Source organism: Triticum dicoccoides, chromosome 7A (genome assembly GCF_002162155.2).
Source record: "Triticum dicoccoides isolate Atlit2015 ecotype Zavitan chromosome 7A, WEW_v2.0, whole genome shotgun sequence".
Lineage (NCBI taxonomy): Eukaryota > Viridiplantae > Streptophyta > Magnoliopsida > Poales > Poaceae > Triticum > Triticum dicoccoides.
In genome coordinates this window covers 740,741,068-740,757,413 of record NC_041392.1, presented here as the reverse complement: position 1 = coordinate 740,757,413, position 16,346 = coordinate 740,741,068, and the positions used below count along the sequence as shown (strand labels likewise).

The following is a 16,346-nucleotide window of genomic DNA, read 5'->3' as shown; positions in this document are numbered from 1 at the left end:
TTACATGGGAGGGAAAGGACTCGAAGCGAAACCCATATCGAAGGACTGCATCTGCATCATCATATCACTGCTAGAGAAGTTGGTGCTGGTGTAGCCACCGTAGACCAGGGTGTCGAGGTCCCCTCCGGAGCTCACCATGTCAAGTCGGCTCTCCTGCTGAGGTGGTGCCGGATATAACGGGGGAGACCCCATGTCTATGCTACCGATGGCGACACATGGAGCTGGCGACGGTGCCTGGGAATGGATTTTTTCCTTGCGTTCGGTAATGCTCTTGAGAAGCACGTCCACCTTGTATCCAACTTTGGTGAGCTCCTCGATGTTGAGGCCAACGAGGCCCGAGAGGTCGCCATGCATGGTTTTGTGAAGGAGGGACCTGATCTCGCCGTCCTCGCACTCGTGGCGGGTCTTGTCGACCTGCTCCCGGAGCTTGTCAATGCGCTTGGTGATGAAGCCCTTCTGGTTCATCACCTCCTTGCACCTCCCCAACTCTGGAATGCTTTTGAATCGATTCAAGATACCCACCGCCTTGGCCTGGGAAGGGAACATCTCTGGCGCCGCCTTGCCCTCTTCGTACACTAGTACGCAGGTCTTGGCATCGCACAGGACGGCTAGTTCGTCCGCCTTCTTCATCAGGCCCTTGAGGCGCTTCTTGAATCTTTTGCGCCGGGCCGAGTCATGGGGATGTACTGGAGGGTCACATTGCGACCCATGGCTGGCAAGAGGATAAAACCAGCGAAGGAAAGGAAAGTTGATGGTTTCGGCGAGGGAGGAGGGGTGGATTTATAGTGGAGGGATCACCGTGATTTGGTAAGAGATTATTGTGACAGGTATGAAGAAGATTGCCTTATTTAGTACTTCTGAACGCGATCGAATATCTAGCAGATCTTTGACCCGGCCTTAATTGTGCCCATCTGTAAATTTGGCGTCAATTTAAACCTACTAACTTGGACATGATAGCGCATGACCTCCCCCCCTCCCCCCCTCCCCCATATGACGGGAGCGAGACATATCATACACGTGCTAATGGTTTCCCCACGATGTGTTCGTTCGTGCTAGAACGCTTCACGACGACACGGTGGCATCCTTCTAAGCCCATCAAGCCGTGCAAATGAATTGGCCGAACACAATCCTTTCTCCTATCAGCCAGGCCCATAAAGACACTAATTTTGTACGAAACAAGTAAAAAATAAGCACAAAAACCACATGACTAGAAGGAACAAAGAAAGCTCGGAGGAAAGAAAAGAACAGACTCAAATCCTATTGCACTAACTCTCATACTGGTAAGACTACTAGAATGTCCGTGCATTGCTACGGGCTATAATGCATATAAATGAATCAGACAAATGATTAAAGTCGTCTTCAAGGTCAAGGCTCATTTCTCCCTCATACGTACTAAGTGTGTTCTGACATCAAACGAGCGTGAACAAGCTCCCAAAAATTCAATTATCTAGATAGTCCGAGCTCCCCCAAAATCCAGCCCATATGTGCGGGGAAATTATGGTTGTTCGGACCTTCCTTATCCTCAACACACAATCCCAGCACAAAATCCCTGCCGCCAAGCACATATGGTTGCACCTTGAAACATCCATAGTGAAAACGAGCACAAAAACAATTTTTTTTACTCATTTATGAAGCCTCGGACACCATATTAAAAAACAAGTGCAGTAAACAAGCGCCTCAGTGTCTTAAGTCACCAAAGCAGCGGACCTTGACGTCAATTGAGAAATGGGTCCGCCACCGGAGGGCCTAATGCTGATCAACATGGACGCTGCGATCTTCTCCGGTACTGTAAAGGCTGGATATGGTGCTGTCATGTGTTAGAATAAATCCGAGGTCACTGTCGATCATCCGAGGACCAAGCAATCACATGAACACGACACCGAGATTTGTTAACGAGGTTCACCGATATGGCTACATCTCCAGGGCTTAACTACGGGCGCTCCTCCCCGTGACACCGTTACAATACCGCACCCGGTCGCCCTGGACACCAGCACATGTCGCCGGCTTCCCCTGCGTTCCGGTGCTATTATGTTGGCATAGATTACATCGTGTGTCTAGCCCCGCTATATATGAGAGGCCTAGGATACAAGTGTCCTATTAGGACACGACTCCATATCCTATCTAAACACAATACAACTACAAGTCCAATTGTAATCTATCGACACAACTCCAACAAACTTCACCTTGGCGAATATTCTCCACCATTCTGGATTCGTCAATGCGTCAAACTTCCATGTACATTGGACTTGAGCTTATCCCGTGAGTATCGCTGCTACTCCAAAGACTCCATGTGACTCCACCTGCAACTTGTAGTCCCTCCTTTTCCTGACCACAGTCAACACTCGAGCAAAATTAAGTTCCTCTTTACTCTAGTCTGTGCTCCCAACTTCCAGAGTATCCTTCAACATCATCACACACCGATCACTGACCTGCGTGAAAGTGAACAACTCACATATTGGGTGTCACACATAAGAGTTACCTGAACTCAACATCACCGCTCCTTTCTTGACTGCCTGTCTGAAACTTGAAGGAATTTCACCATTGATTGTAGTCATACCGAGTCAAATTCGCAGTTGTCTCACCACATGTATGACCACAAGAGCCCTGGCCCGTCTCCATGTCCGTGCATACCGCACGCCTCGCCGCTATTATCGCGTCGAGCCTCCGCTATCCCGGTCGAGTCTCAAGGGTCGCGAACCCACACCACCCAACCCCCACTGCAGATACCACCGATCATCACAGACCGGTGACGAGTTTCATGCTTCCATCAGACCACTGGGCTCCAGTCCAAATTGCATGTCACTCGCTTTTCCCCTTGCCGAATAGGCTTCGATTCTATGGATCCTTACACCGTAGCCCCTCAATCCATCTCCACCTTCAACACGACTTCATGGTAGATGATCAGCCCACCCTCGCGCCCCGTCGACTTCAAGCTCACATGTGCACATCACCTTGAATCAACCCCGCGCCATAGTCTTGTCGAAGCCACACAAGCCCTCTGGGCCCGTGCCGCGTGTTTCCACGCCCAGAAAACGGTCACCATCAGCACCACACTCCTATGTCGTCGTCGCTGATCCCACCACCGTCTTCTGTACCAACCGACTTGCGTCGATCCCGTCAGACTATCTAGTCCAACCAAGCCGAACTTCTCCGACTGCATGACATGCTTGAGGCTCCCAAATCGCCTTCCGCGAATTTCCATCCATCACATGATAATTCTATCTCAACTGACCTGACCTCCCGCAACGCTTTCAAGCATCCCTGTTGTGCCAATAAATCTTTCAGCCATGTCTGCCATAACCCGAACCTAGCATCCGTTGACACCATGATTTTTATATATGTACGGCTGACCCATGAAAAATAACACTTAGCACACAATCCAATGCTACATTGCTTTTGTCTTGCCTGTGCTGTCCAATGTACTTCCGTATCACTTTGGATTTTTTCCGCTCGATCTGATCTGCATCTCGCCATGTCATACATGGACTCGGTCCACTTTTGGTCCAAACAAATCTCATATACAAGTACTCCGTTCCTCGATCTGCTCCCGATTCAGCGCTGCACCAACACCTGGTCCACAGACTTGCTAGCCCAGCGTGGGCCAGCGAACTACTCCTGATGGAATGCACAAAAAAAAAAAAGAACTACTCCTGATGGACCTCCTGCCATGGGTCGCAAGGCGCCAAATATCCACAGCACGTACGCACGGCAGCCTGACGCTCGCTTGATCGATCCGTGTGATCAACCGCTGCACGTCCCTGCCACTCCAACGAGCACGCGAGCCTTTCGCTGATCCAAAGCCTGCTCGCCGATTTCGCTACCGATTGCTTTTTTTCAATCTCGTCGAGAACCACACCGCAGCCGGGTGCATCTTAGACTTGATACTTCCTCTAAATCAACAATCCACAATCTCCGAATAACCTAGCTCATGATACCACTTGTTAGAATAAATCCGAGGCCACTGTCGATCATCCGAGGACCAAATAATCACACGAGCACGACACCGAGATTTGTTAACGAGGTTCACCGATATGGCTACATCCCCGGGGCTTGACTATGGACGCTCCTCCCCGTGACACCGTCACAATACCGCACCCGGTCGCCCTGGACACCGGCACATGTCGCCGGCTTCCCCTGTGTTCCGGTGCTATTATGTTGACATATGTTACATCGTGTGTCTAGCCCCGCTATATATGAGAGGCCTAGGATACAAGTGTCCTATTAGGACACGACTCCATATCCTATCTAAACACAATACAACTACAAGTCCAACTGTAACCTATCTCGTACACTATATTCGACACAACTCCAACATCATGCGTAATCATCTAGGGTTAATGAATGCTGCTTGTCGAGGCGTTGTTGATCATGTGCAATGACCTGAAATTGCTGAAGCAGAGGCCATCCGCCAGGCGCTTATGCTTGCCAAAAGCATAGGAGTTCAGTTTTTCCAAGTTGCTTCTGATTGCCTCTCACTTGTTAACAAGTTGCAACAGGAAGGGTTCGATAGGACTTCGACATGTGCCATTGTTCATGATATTAAGATGAGAGCCAAAAAGTATTTCACCAACCAGCTAACCAAAAAACAAGACCAGAAAATACATGAAAAAGAGAGAATCCATTCATATATCAAAAGGTTGTTATGTCTGATTAGTTGTGGTTGACTAAGATGAGATACACAAAACAAGATAAGTTGCATGCTTTGTGCGCCACAAAAGAACATAGAAAACATATACAAAAGGTTGAATGGCTTTGATAGTAAAACTGCGAGATATCCGGCAACACACACATACACTCACCTCTTTGAAAACACACACACACACATGCTGCCCATGTGAGCACTTCCAAGATATCGAGCCGTGACAACATCTCACTACTGTAGATTCGGAAGCACTGACCCCTCATCATTGATGAGCCACTAACCACGCGTCAGTGACGAGTTTTATCACTGACTAGCCTACTCAGGCGCATCAATGATAAACTTTTCGGGGCTCGGTAGAATTCTTATCATAGGCTGGTCTAAAAATGACCCACGTCTGATATTGTGGTCCAAAGACAAAAATGGACCAATATTTGTCACTGAACGACTGCTTTATTTGAAAAGTTTGAGTTCATCTAATAAATTCAAACCTTCGTGTTTTCCGTTCGTTAGTTATTGTTGTGCACTTTGGTTGTTATATCCATCGTCCACTGTATGTCTCTATTAGAAACCCACACAGCCACCAACTAGCACCGCACCCTATAGTTTTCAGTCTTCCTCCAACACATCTTCATCCTATAAGCCTCCATCAAACGTCGACGACTCCCTCACCAAGGACCCCACGACCCTCTTAAACCACAGTGCCCTCGCCATCGCCCTCTTGGCCAGCCAGTGATGGCTTGAGAATTTATGATTATTTAGTTTTCATTTGGTTTTCACTAGATTATATCGATTTCTGCTTATTTCTAATGCTAATTCTTTGAAAGAGAAGAAAATCCATTTTTCCGTTATTTGGTAGGAAATATCACACACGGAAAGAAACCAAGTGAAATTATCACAAATCAAGCTAAATGGAGCAACTTCCATATCGGAGGACACTACTTGTGATAGGCGTTGAGACTACAAAATTTGCTCTATTTTGCGAGGTTTCACTTGTGTCACATAAAACCATTTTTCGTCACGGAAAATGTACTGGCGACGTTTTCCGGCCGTCACATAAAAAATAAAATCTTGACGGTACCACTTCCTCCTTCATGCAAGATCGTATCTTAAGTGACGAACCAAAAGTTGTCACTGATGGCCATTTTCGGTGATGGCCTAGAATGTCACCTATGATAGGCTAATATGTCGCTCTTCCTTTGACATCAAAGAATGGGCTTGGTTCCCCAACACCGTTGCTCAATTGTGTTCCCTGATGGCCATTTTCGGTGATGGCCTAGAATGTCACCTATGATAGGCTAATATATCGCTCTTCCTTTGACATCAAAGAATGGGCTTGGTTCCCCAACACCGCTGCTCGATTGTGTTCCTTGTTCTGGTGCCAAAGGCAAGCTTGCGCCCAAGTACTATCGGCCATACAAGGCCATTGATAAGATTGACTGTTGCTTACCGTTTGGAACCGCCACCTCGTGCTCGCATTCATAATGTCTTTCATGTGGGTCTCCTAAAGAAGTACCATGGTCCTCCTCCGGAGAAGCCTCCAGGGCTTCCAGCCATTTTCCAAGGACGTGCACATCCGACTCCCCACAAGGCGTTGCAAGCCCACCTTGCAAGGGAATGCATCCGATCCTGATTTGGTGGGAAGGCCAAAAGGCCAATCAACATCTTAGGCCTCATGCAAAGATGTCCCAACTTTCAAAGAATGCTACCCAACTTTCCAGCTCAAGGATGCATGAGCTATTTCAGAATTGGCTAGGGATATATTCAAGTTTAGTTAGCCTAAATAAGGTAGTAAGATTTAAGATAGGAAGGTTTTTGTCCCGTAGGTCTTTTACGTTGTTGGCTTAGTTTCAAAGTTGTATTGTGCCATATATATAGCTCCCCTGGACATGGAAGAAAACAAGTATAAATTTATCCGTTCTATTTTCCTTGGTCCCAAGCCCTGGTGCTCCATCCCAGCCTCTCTTTCCAGCGATAGGTCGGCGTAGCTACCGACCGTGCCCTATGATCTCCCGCAACTATTACCTGAGATCACTTCCGTTCCTTCTATCCAAGTAGGCCCGCGACACTACATATGTAGCACAATTTCTTTCATATAGTTAACTTAGATGTCATGACCGCCATTAAATTTTGGCCACTGGGCAATCAAGAAAGAGATGTTTGATAGATTCATCATGATCACAGAAGCTACATCATCGAGATCTTGTCCAGTTACATTTTGCCAAATTGTCCTTATTGAGAATGACTTGTTTGTGGACAAACCACATGAACACTTTAATTTTTAAGGGCACTTTAACTTCCCAAATATGCACAGATCGAGGGACATAGCCAAAGTTGATAATACCCAAATACGTGGTTTTTACCGAAAACACTCCATTCTTGGTTAGTTTCCAGTGCAACTGATCTGACTGTTGAGAAAGGTTAACATCCATCAATCTTCTCACAAGATGGAACCAAGCTTCCCAACGGTTTCCGCTAAAGTCCTCCTTAATTGAATATTGAGAGGATTGGACTGTAATACTGCTACAATCGTAAGCATCTCTACGCTGAGTAATATTATAGAGAGAAGGATATTGGATAGCTAGAGGCGTCTCCCCTAGCCACGTATCCTCCCAGAATCTCGTGAAAGTACCATTACCAACGATAAATTTTTTCCTATGGAAGAAGGCTGATTTCACTCTCATCAGTCCTTTCCAAAACGGCGAATCGGTTGGTCTGACCATCACCTGGGATAAGGTTTTAGAATGAAGGTACTTATAACGCAGAATCTGGGCCCATGTGGCATGGGTCTCTATAGATAGCTTGTACAACCACTTGCTGAGAAGGCATCTATTCTTCACCTCTAAATTTTCAATGCCAAGACCACCTCGGTCTTTTGGCCTACAAATAATATCCCATTTGGCGAGTCTGTATTTCGTTTTAACTCATCACTCTGCCAGAAAAAACGTGATAGATAGAAGTCCAGTCTTTTCTGTACCCCTACTGGTACCTCGAAGAAGGACAAGAGAAACATTGGCATACTCGTGAGCACCGAATTGATGAGAATTAGTCGGCCTTCATATGACATAATTTTGCCCTTCCAGCAACCTAGTTTCTTTTTAAATGGATCTTCAATGCACTTTCATTCTTTGTTAGAGAGCTTGCAATGGTGAATCGGTATGACCAAATATGTAAAAGGCAACGAACCCAACCCACATCCAAATAGTTGTTTGTAAGCTTCTTGTTCGTCTTTAGCTCTCCCAAAGCAGAACAATTCATTTTTATGGAAGTTAATCTTTAACCCCGAAAACTGCTCGAATAAGCATAACACAAGCTTCATATTTCTTGCTTTTGCCAGATCATGTTCCATGAAGATGATAGTATCATCGGCGTACTGTAGAATGGACACTCCACCATCCACTAGATGCGGGACGAGACCACCTACTTGGCCATTTTCTTTAGCTCTTCCTGTCAGAATTGTCAACATGTCCACTACTATGTTGAACAAGTAGGTGACATCGGGTCTCCCTGTCTTAGACCCTTTTGTGTCTGGAAATAATGACATATGTCATCATTCACTTTGATTCTGACACTGCCTTTTTGCGTGAAAGAATCTACCTGCTTTCTTCAGGACTAATCGAATCCTTTCATTCGCAAGGCCTGCTGAAGAAATGGTCACTTAACCTTATCGTATGCTTTCTCAAAATCCACCTTAAAAACCACCCCATCTAGTTTTTTTTGTGTGGATTTCATGGAGCGTTTCCTGTAGGACCACAACCCCTTCAAGGATGTTTCTGTCCGGCATGAAGGCTGTTTGAGATGGCTGCACCACACTGTGTGCAATCTGCGTCGACCTGTTAGTCCACACCTTGGTGAAGATTTGAAAGCTGACATCAAAAAGACATATCGGTCGGAACTGCTCAATCCGCACCGCCTCTGCCTTCTTTGGGAGCAAAGTTATCGTTCCGAAATTTAAGTGAAACAACTGCAAATGCCAGAAAAAAAATCATGAAACATTGGAAGCAAATCATCCTTAATAATAAGCCAACACCTTTTATAAAACTCACACGGAAAGCCATCCGGCCGAGGAGCTTTATTATTCTTCATATGTGAAATCACCTCAAACACCTCTTTCTCCGAAAACGGGGCGGTCAAGATTTCATTCTTATCCGTCGCAAGTTGAGGGATATCCTCAACCCTTGACTCGTCTAAGGACACAAAACTATCCTCGGGAGCCCCAAACAACTGCTTGTAATAATTGGTGATGTATAATTTTAGGTTCTCCTGTCCCAAGATCGTCCCCTCATCTTGCTCGAGCTGAATTTTTTTCTTCTTTCGATGCTTGCCATTCGCAATCATATGAAAGAATTGCGTGTTAGCGTCCCCTTGGAGGACTTTTCGCACTTTAGCTCTTAGCGCCCACTTCAATTCTTCCTCTCGAAGCAATTCTTTCATTCTCAGTTCCGCCTCCACTTTAGTCTCCAGCTCTCTAATATCTAAAATGGAGGACTCGGCTTTTAAATCTAAGGCATTTATAAGGTTAAGGAGCCTTTACTTTTCAACCTTATAAACACCACTCAAATGTTTGGCCCAATCGCGTAGGAACTGTCCTAAGTGTCTAATCTTATTCTGTCATCTTTCTATGTTTGATCTCCCTCCTGAATCCTTTGCCCACTCCCGTGCTATCAGATCCAAGAAACCTTCTCTCTCAAACCATGCTAATTCAAAAGAGAAGATGTTTTTATTTCCCACACGAGTTGCCTCCCCAGACTCAACAAGCAGTGGGGTATGATTAAAGATCGCTCGCGACAACACATAGACCGTCACCAAAGGAAACTTCCGCTCCCATTCCACACTGGTGAGAACACGGTCCAACTTCTCATACGTTGGATTTGGTAATGTGTTGGCCCAAGTGAATTTTCTACCAGAAAGCTCGATCTCCCTGAGATCCAGACTTTCAATGATTGTGTTAAACATAAACAACCAGCTGCCGTCAAAGTTATCATTGTTCTTTTCTTCCCGTCTTCTTATAATGTTAAAATCACCCCCAACCAGTATTGAGAACCGTTCATCTCCGCAAATACGAACTAGGTCAGCCGGAAAATCTGGTTTTAGCTCATGCTGCGCGGCTCCATACACTGCCACTAGTGCCCATTGGAAACCATCAACCTTTGATCTGAATCGAACCTTAACCGCAAATTCTCCCATGACAACGTTCCGAACCTCCAACATTTCACACTTCACCCCAAGTAAAATCCCATTGGATCTTCCTCTTGGGGGTAAGCAATGCCAATCAAAATCAACTCCTACCGGTAAGGTGCCAAAAAACTAAGAGGTAAAATTGTCTCTACCGGTTTCAGAGAGGGCAATGAAATCTAACTTGTGTTCTATAGATGCATCTGCCAGAAATCTTCTTTTAGCCAAGTCTGTCAGACCTCTGCTATTCCAAAAGATTCCTTTCATTTTTCATCATGGAATTTTTTAGCAGTCCGGATCCGAGCACTTTTGTGCACAACCGAGGCCGGATAAATCTTCCGGTTCCACTTGCGCTTAGGCTTGTTTTGCTCATCAACTCGGTCCATACAACCAAGCTCAGTGAGCTTACATGCCTCTGGATCGACGTGAGTTGAACCCCTCTGAGAAACAAAACTCTCGTCTTCCTTTGACTCAGAGGGAGAGGGCGCAAGATCCTTACAAAAACTATCAAGAACCCTAACACCCAATGCATCTATTTCCGAGTCATTTAATGGTTTAACAACCACTTAGTTTCGAATCATCTCTATAGCTCGTTCCGCCTCAAGATCAAGTAGGTCATTAACAGATTTAGCAATTTCTTTTTCATTACTACCTAGTGAAACTCCCAACCGATTTACATTATTCATAATATCGTCCTTGGAAAAATGCAAAATGGAATTGGAAGTATTGACTGACATACATGTAGTGACCTCAATGTCACGAAGCTTGGCCGCTTGCATGGCGCGCCCCAGCTGCAGGTCATCAACGTCAGGCTGATCGTGGAGACGGTTGCTCATCCGTCGAACTTCATACATGGGATTCGAGATCCCTCCGAAGGCGATGATCTCGTCCTGCGTAGGCCCACTCGGGGTAAAGCCTCCTACCCGACCCCCAACTGGACCTAACTCCACCGAGCCAGTCAGGCTATGGTCGCCTGCCATCAGCCCTACCGGAGAAGCCGCACCCGCCTCCACGGGCGCGTGTGCCGGAGACCCCCTCAGGGTCAAGCGCGGGCTGCAATCGGGAGTCCTCGGCTGATGCACACCCACGTCAGACGAAAGGCCTCCAGGTGAGGCCGCCCTCCTTGCCGAAGCCCTCCCCACCGATGGCTCCTCGAGGGTAGGCACCATCATAGGGCTACGCGGGCTGGTGGGGCTGGACAAGGCCGCCTACCTAGTATCCCCCACCACACCCCACACAGAAGCTGACGAGACGAAGAAGGCAAGGCATGAGGGGTCACCACCTCCCGCCCCCTTGGCCAAAGATGGCGCGACTGGCGAGGCCAACGGAGATAACGACGGTGGCAGCTCCTGTTCCACCCGGTCGTCAAGGTCAGCCCTGTGACTCCACAACCGGCTGGGGGCCGACGCAGCACCGAAGGAGCCGAACCTGAGGGAGTTCATCGGGATCGCTGGGGGCGCCTCCCCCTTTCCTCCGGAACCCCCAGTCGACTGGGCCGGCCGGGCCAAGGTCTTTGTTAGACCCACCGTGGGCCGAGCCATCCGCGTCCGAGCCACGCAAACCCTTACCATCGCCCCCCTCGGTCGTGTCCCTATCCTAGGTCCCATCCTTCAGCTCTAACAACGGTGGACTCTCAATCTCTATCTCTATCTCTATCTTTGTTAGAGCTTAGTTTACCAGCTGCAATCTACAGCTTCCTTTTGCAGTAGCGACGCTTGCATGAGAGCAACGTGTACACCACACGTACCCACATACGCATATGTGACTGGGATCGGTCTCTCAAGATAGCTAGCCCCCACACAAAATTCCCCTTTTTCAATAGCCTTTTTTCCCATCATGGCATCATCTATACATACCTCATCACCGTCTCATCGATCCAAACTTTCACTTTCGACAGAGTTAAACATCGGTCTGAAAAGAAACAACCACACGATCTTATCTTCATAAGCTCGTCATCATTCCGGCTACTATCTACTCCAGAATGACCAGCTAGCGATATTATTGATGTCTAGTGCCAAAGCATATATAGTTTCTGAATCTAGTTACTATCTACTCCATCTGTTCCAAACTCTCCTACTTTTGTTCGTGTTTATAGAAAAATGTAGCCAACATAGGGCATTTGGTCTAGTGGTATGATTCTCGCTTAGGGTGCGAGAGGTCCCGAGTTCAATTCTCGGAATGCCCCCTTTTTCTCTTCTCTTTATTTTTTTTACCATTTCCTTAATTTTTCTTACCATATGTTACATGTATAGTGAAATTTTGTGATGTAGCTACCGAATCAGATGACATGAACATCAATATCCGTCAAGCAGCAATGCATTCGGACATATATATACCCTTCTCTACAAGGAGACGAGGCTTTTGTCCTGTCCAATGCTGCTGGAATGTCTTCTTTGCTAGAGCTTGATTAATTTCCTACAGTAGCTAGCTGCAATGCAATCTCCCACGAGCAGGCGCCCCTGTCGATGCACATAGAATCAAGCCAGTTTCGTTTTGCACTACTCATGAGTATACACCACACATACCCGACGTACAAATGTGGCTGTCATGGATCTTTCAAGCTAGCTAGCTCCCACACGAAATTCCTCTTTTCCCCATCAGAGTTTACATCGTCGTCTCATCAAGTCACATTCTCATTTCCAACAGAGTTAAAACACCAACACGATGTAGACATCTCGTGGTCTACCTCTACGAATCACAATAGATCGATACAAGCAGTATTCTTTTTTTTTTTTAGAAAAAAGGATGACCTCTGCATCTTCAGATGCATGCAACCATTTTATTAATTATTCACAAAGATCTTATAGGGTAATACATCAATATGCTTGAAACCGTCATCTTGACAAGATCTATTGCTAATTCTAACCTCCTGATGAAGGGGTGTAGAAAGTCTGAGCCGAATACCCAGACCTCTCACCAAAGGCTAACATCTAAAGCCGGAGGCCCCAGCCAAGCCACAAACCAGGTCTGGGTGCAAACCGGTCCGACGCACAGGTCATCGCCGCCGTCTTTCACCGATCCATCTTCAGAGCAGGTACTGACGCAACAACCTTGTCAGGCCTGCCGTCGATGCCCCCACCGCGCCAGGCAACGCCTCCTCCCTGCGCACGTCCATCATCACACATCTATCGCCGAGACCCTGCCATACCACGCCGCCGAGACTCCACGTTGTCGATGTGTCACTTGGAATGCCGCTCCACCGCTGGAACCGTCCACTGGTCCCTCAAGTCCAATGCACACCGCCAAGAATGACGCCCCTAAGGAGAGAACGACACAGGTGCGCTGCCGCCATCCGATTGACTGATCGGCTTTCCCCCCGAAATAGCGGAAGGAGATGAGACCTTCACCACGATGATGCCTTCAAGAAGGAAAGGACGCGGAGGGCGTCACCATCACCGGCTCCGGCCACCGGCTAGAGACCAGGTTTTCACCCGGATTTGTCCCATGGGCATCCAACCGACAACATGTGCACCATTCAGACCGTCTTCAAAGCCCCAGATCTGGCCACCCAGATCCGGCGACCATCCGCAACAACACTGCCACCGTGGGAGCCCTGACACATCGGCCACTGCCTGCGTGTGCCACCACTGAAGCCTGGGAGGAGGGTTGCCACCACACGTCGCCAAACTGTAAGAGCCGCCGAGAGGAATCCGGCGCGCTCATCACCGTCGCTAATCCGATCCAATCTGGAGCAAAAGTCACTAGCTTGCCGACACAGATCCACCTTGGACAGGGACACCGCCACGCCATGCCGCCGCGAGAGGCCTGGGCTTCACCTGCCACCACCTTCCAGGGTCGCCGCCCCGGGTCGCCACCGCCACGAAGTCTTCCACACCGCCGCATCACCCACGCTGGCGAGCTGCCGCGCCGCGGCACCCTGTGCCGCGCCCAGGCCCGAGGAGGCCAGCCCGCGCTGCCCCATCGTGTGAGGGGAAGAAGACGCCCCGCCGCCGCCAGTCAGGCTTCGCCCGGTCAGGCCCTTGGGCGGCGACGAGGGAGGTGAGGCTGGAGGAGGCGACTGGTGGCGCCGATCGATGGCCTCTCCCCATCTCCTCACGGGGGCGGCGGGGGAGGGGGAGGCAGGAGGAGGCGACCGGCAGCGCTGATCGATGGCCCCTCCCCGTCTCCTCGCGGGGGCGGCGCGGGAGGGCAGGCTGTACATTTTAATATGCACCTATACAAAGAAAAAAGGGCACCAAATAAACTTATATAGTACCGATTGAGTGAGTCTATCACATTTGACGTTGAGTTTGTTGGTTCAAGCTCGACTTTCCACCTCAATATGCAACTATGTACCGCCCAATTTTTATTTTATTTTGAGGAACCGTAAGGGCCGGTTTCTGAAAAGTGTCGGAAATTGTGGCCCTATTAGCAACATAAAATGTGCCTGGGCACGCTGTCAATGTAGATCGTCTCTTCGCACAGGTCACTGGTTCAAATTCTGTTATGTACCTATTTTTCGCTTTTTTAAACCAGGAAGGGCCCATATTAGAGAGAGAGAGAGAGAGAGAGAGAGAGAGAGCAAAAACACAAGGTGTGCCGGATTCGATAACAAAACCATGACACACATATGAAGGATCGATAACACCACACCATGGGATGCTACAAGTTAGAAGTAACTGTTAATTGACCCTTTTTAAGTTCAAATTTAGGCAAACTTTTTCTCAGGAAGCAGTGGAAATCCGGTAACCGGTCTGTTAAGGAAATCTTGAGAGAAAAATAACCTTATTCACACCACAACACATCATGGAAATAGCTCACAATCTCAAACTTAGATGTTGGAGGTCAAGTAAGTGGGACGATGAGGATTGATGGGAAGGAGAGGTGCAGAGAAACTCCTAGCCATAGGCGCTCCGAGAGCCTCGGGGAAGCCACGGGATGGTGCCGACAACAAATTAAGATTTGGGCTACCACCATCATGAAGGCGAGCGAGGCCACCATGTCTCCTTGTCTCCTTGGATCGGCCACGATGTCCTGTTGACGAGCAAATGTTGTCCTCTTGTGGGTCTGAAGAATGAAGGACGGTCTGAAGAACACAGAACATGACTCCAATTAAGAGAGCACATAAGGAGAGGACGGTCTGACTAAGGAGAGCACAATGTAGAGCATCGCTATTTCTGATATTTGCGTGTGGCGGGCTGTCACCATGTAATTAAGTCACAAAAGATAATTAATTTTTATCCAAGCAAATATTAATCATCCATCACATCTAGCTGGCCCTAGGAAAATGAATCTTCAACTCGTTTCTATCCAAAAAAATGTACACCAAAAATAGAATGAAATTAAAGGCCCCAACATTAGATTTCCCAACACACGACCAAGGTTCAGCAATCAAGAAATTGTCTAGCACGTAGCTGGAGCAAGTATGCCTAAGAAAACACGGTGCTGGCACAAAAAAGGTGCAACTCAAGATTTACGACCAACAAAACAGCAGAGATCAAACAAACAACCTAGGGAAGAGATCAACGGAATAACAATTTCAACAATTACATTGGAATTAATTATGATTTGGCTCAAAGAACATGATGCATGAATACAACAACGCACATATATGGATATAATAATTTCAAGAAATTAACTGAATGTCTCATCCTAACCACCAAAACCAAATAAAAATGAGATGAGATCGGCACATGTAGCTGGCCTCCTGGCTTACATGGGAGGGAAAGGACTTGAACCGAAACCCATATCAAAGGAATGCATTTGCATCATCATATCACTGCTAGAGAAGTTGGTGTTGGCGTAGCCACCGTAGACCAGAGTGTCGAGGTCCCCTCCGGAGCTCACCATGTCAAGCTGGCTCTCCTGCTGAGGTGGTGCCATATACAACGCGGGAGACCCCATGTATATGCTGCCGGTGGTGACACATGGAGCTGGCGGCGGCGCCTGGGAATGGATTTTTGCCATGCGTTCCATAATGCTCTTGAGAAGCACGTCCACCTTGTAGCCAACTTTGATGAGCTCCTCGATGTTGAGGCCAACGAGGCCCGAGAGGTCGCCATGCATGGTTTTGTGAAGGAGGGACCTGATCTCGCCATCCTCGCACTCGCGGCGGGTCTTGTCGACCTGGTCCCCAAGCTTGTCGATGCGCTTGGTGATGAAGCCCTTCTGGTTCATCACCTCCTTGCACCGCCCCAGCTCCGGTGTGATTTTGAATTGATTCAGGATACCCACCGCCTCGGCCTTGGAAGGGAACACCTCCGGCACCACCTTGCCCTCGTCGTACACCAGTACGCAGGTCTTGGCATCGCACAGGACGGCTAGTTCGTCCGCCTTCTTCATCAGGCCCTTGAGGCGCTTCTTAAATCTATTGCGCCTGGTTGAGTCATGGGGGATATACTGGAGGGTCACATTGCGAGCCATTGCTAGCAAGAGGATAAAACCAGCGAAGGAAAAGAAATTTGATGGTTTCGGTGAGGGAGGAGGGGTGGATTTATAGTGGAGGGATCGCCATGATTTGGTAAGAGATTATTGTGACAGGTACGAAGAAGATTGCCTTATTTAGTACTTGTGAACGCGATTGAATATCTAG

The 16,346-nt window shown here is 47.8% G+C and overlaps 1 protein-coding gene, 1 non-coding gene and 1 pseudogene across 2 annotated transcripts; 1 reads left to right on the top strand and 2 right to left on the bottom strand.

Moving 5' to 3' along the window:
- On the bottom strand, positions 1-710 carry LOC119330195 (annotated as a pseudogene).
- Positions 711-11,927: 11,217 nt separating this feature from the next.
- TRNAP-AGG lies at positions 11,928-11,999 on the top strand. Its single transcript has one exon. It is a non-coding gene; the product is annotated as a tRNA-Pro (tRNA).
- A 3,467-nt stretch (positions 12,000-15,466) lies between these two features.
- LOC119330131 (agamous-like MADS-box protein AGL80) lies at positions 15,467-16,177 on the bottom strand. The gene has a single exon (XM_037603249.1). The coding sequence runs from the start codon at positions 16,175-16,177 to the stop codon at positions 15,467-15,469; it is 711 nt and encodes a 236-aa protein (XP_037459146.1).
- Positions 16,178-16,346: the final 169 nt, after the last annotated feature.

Coding starts and splice junctions, on each gene's coding strand:
- LOC119330131 (XM_037603249.1), bottom strand. CDS start 16,177: ATGGCTCGCAATGTGACCCTCCAGTATATCCCCCATGACTCAACCAGG.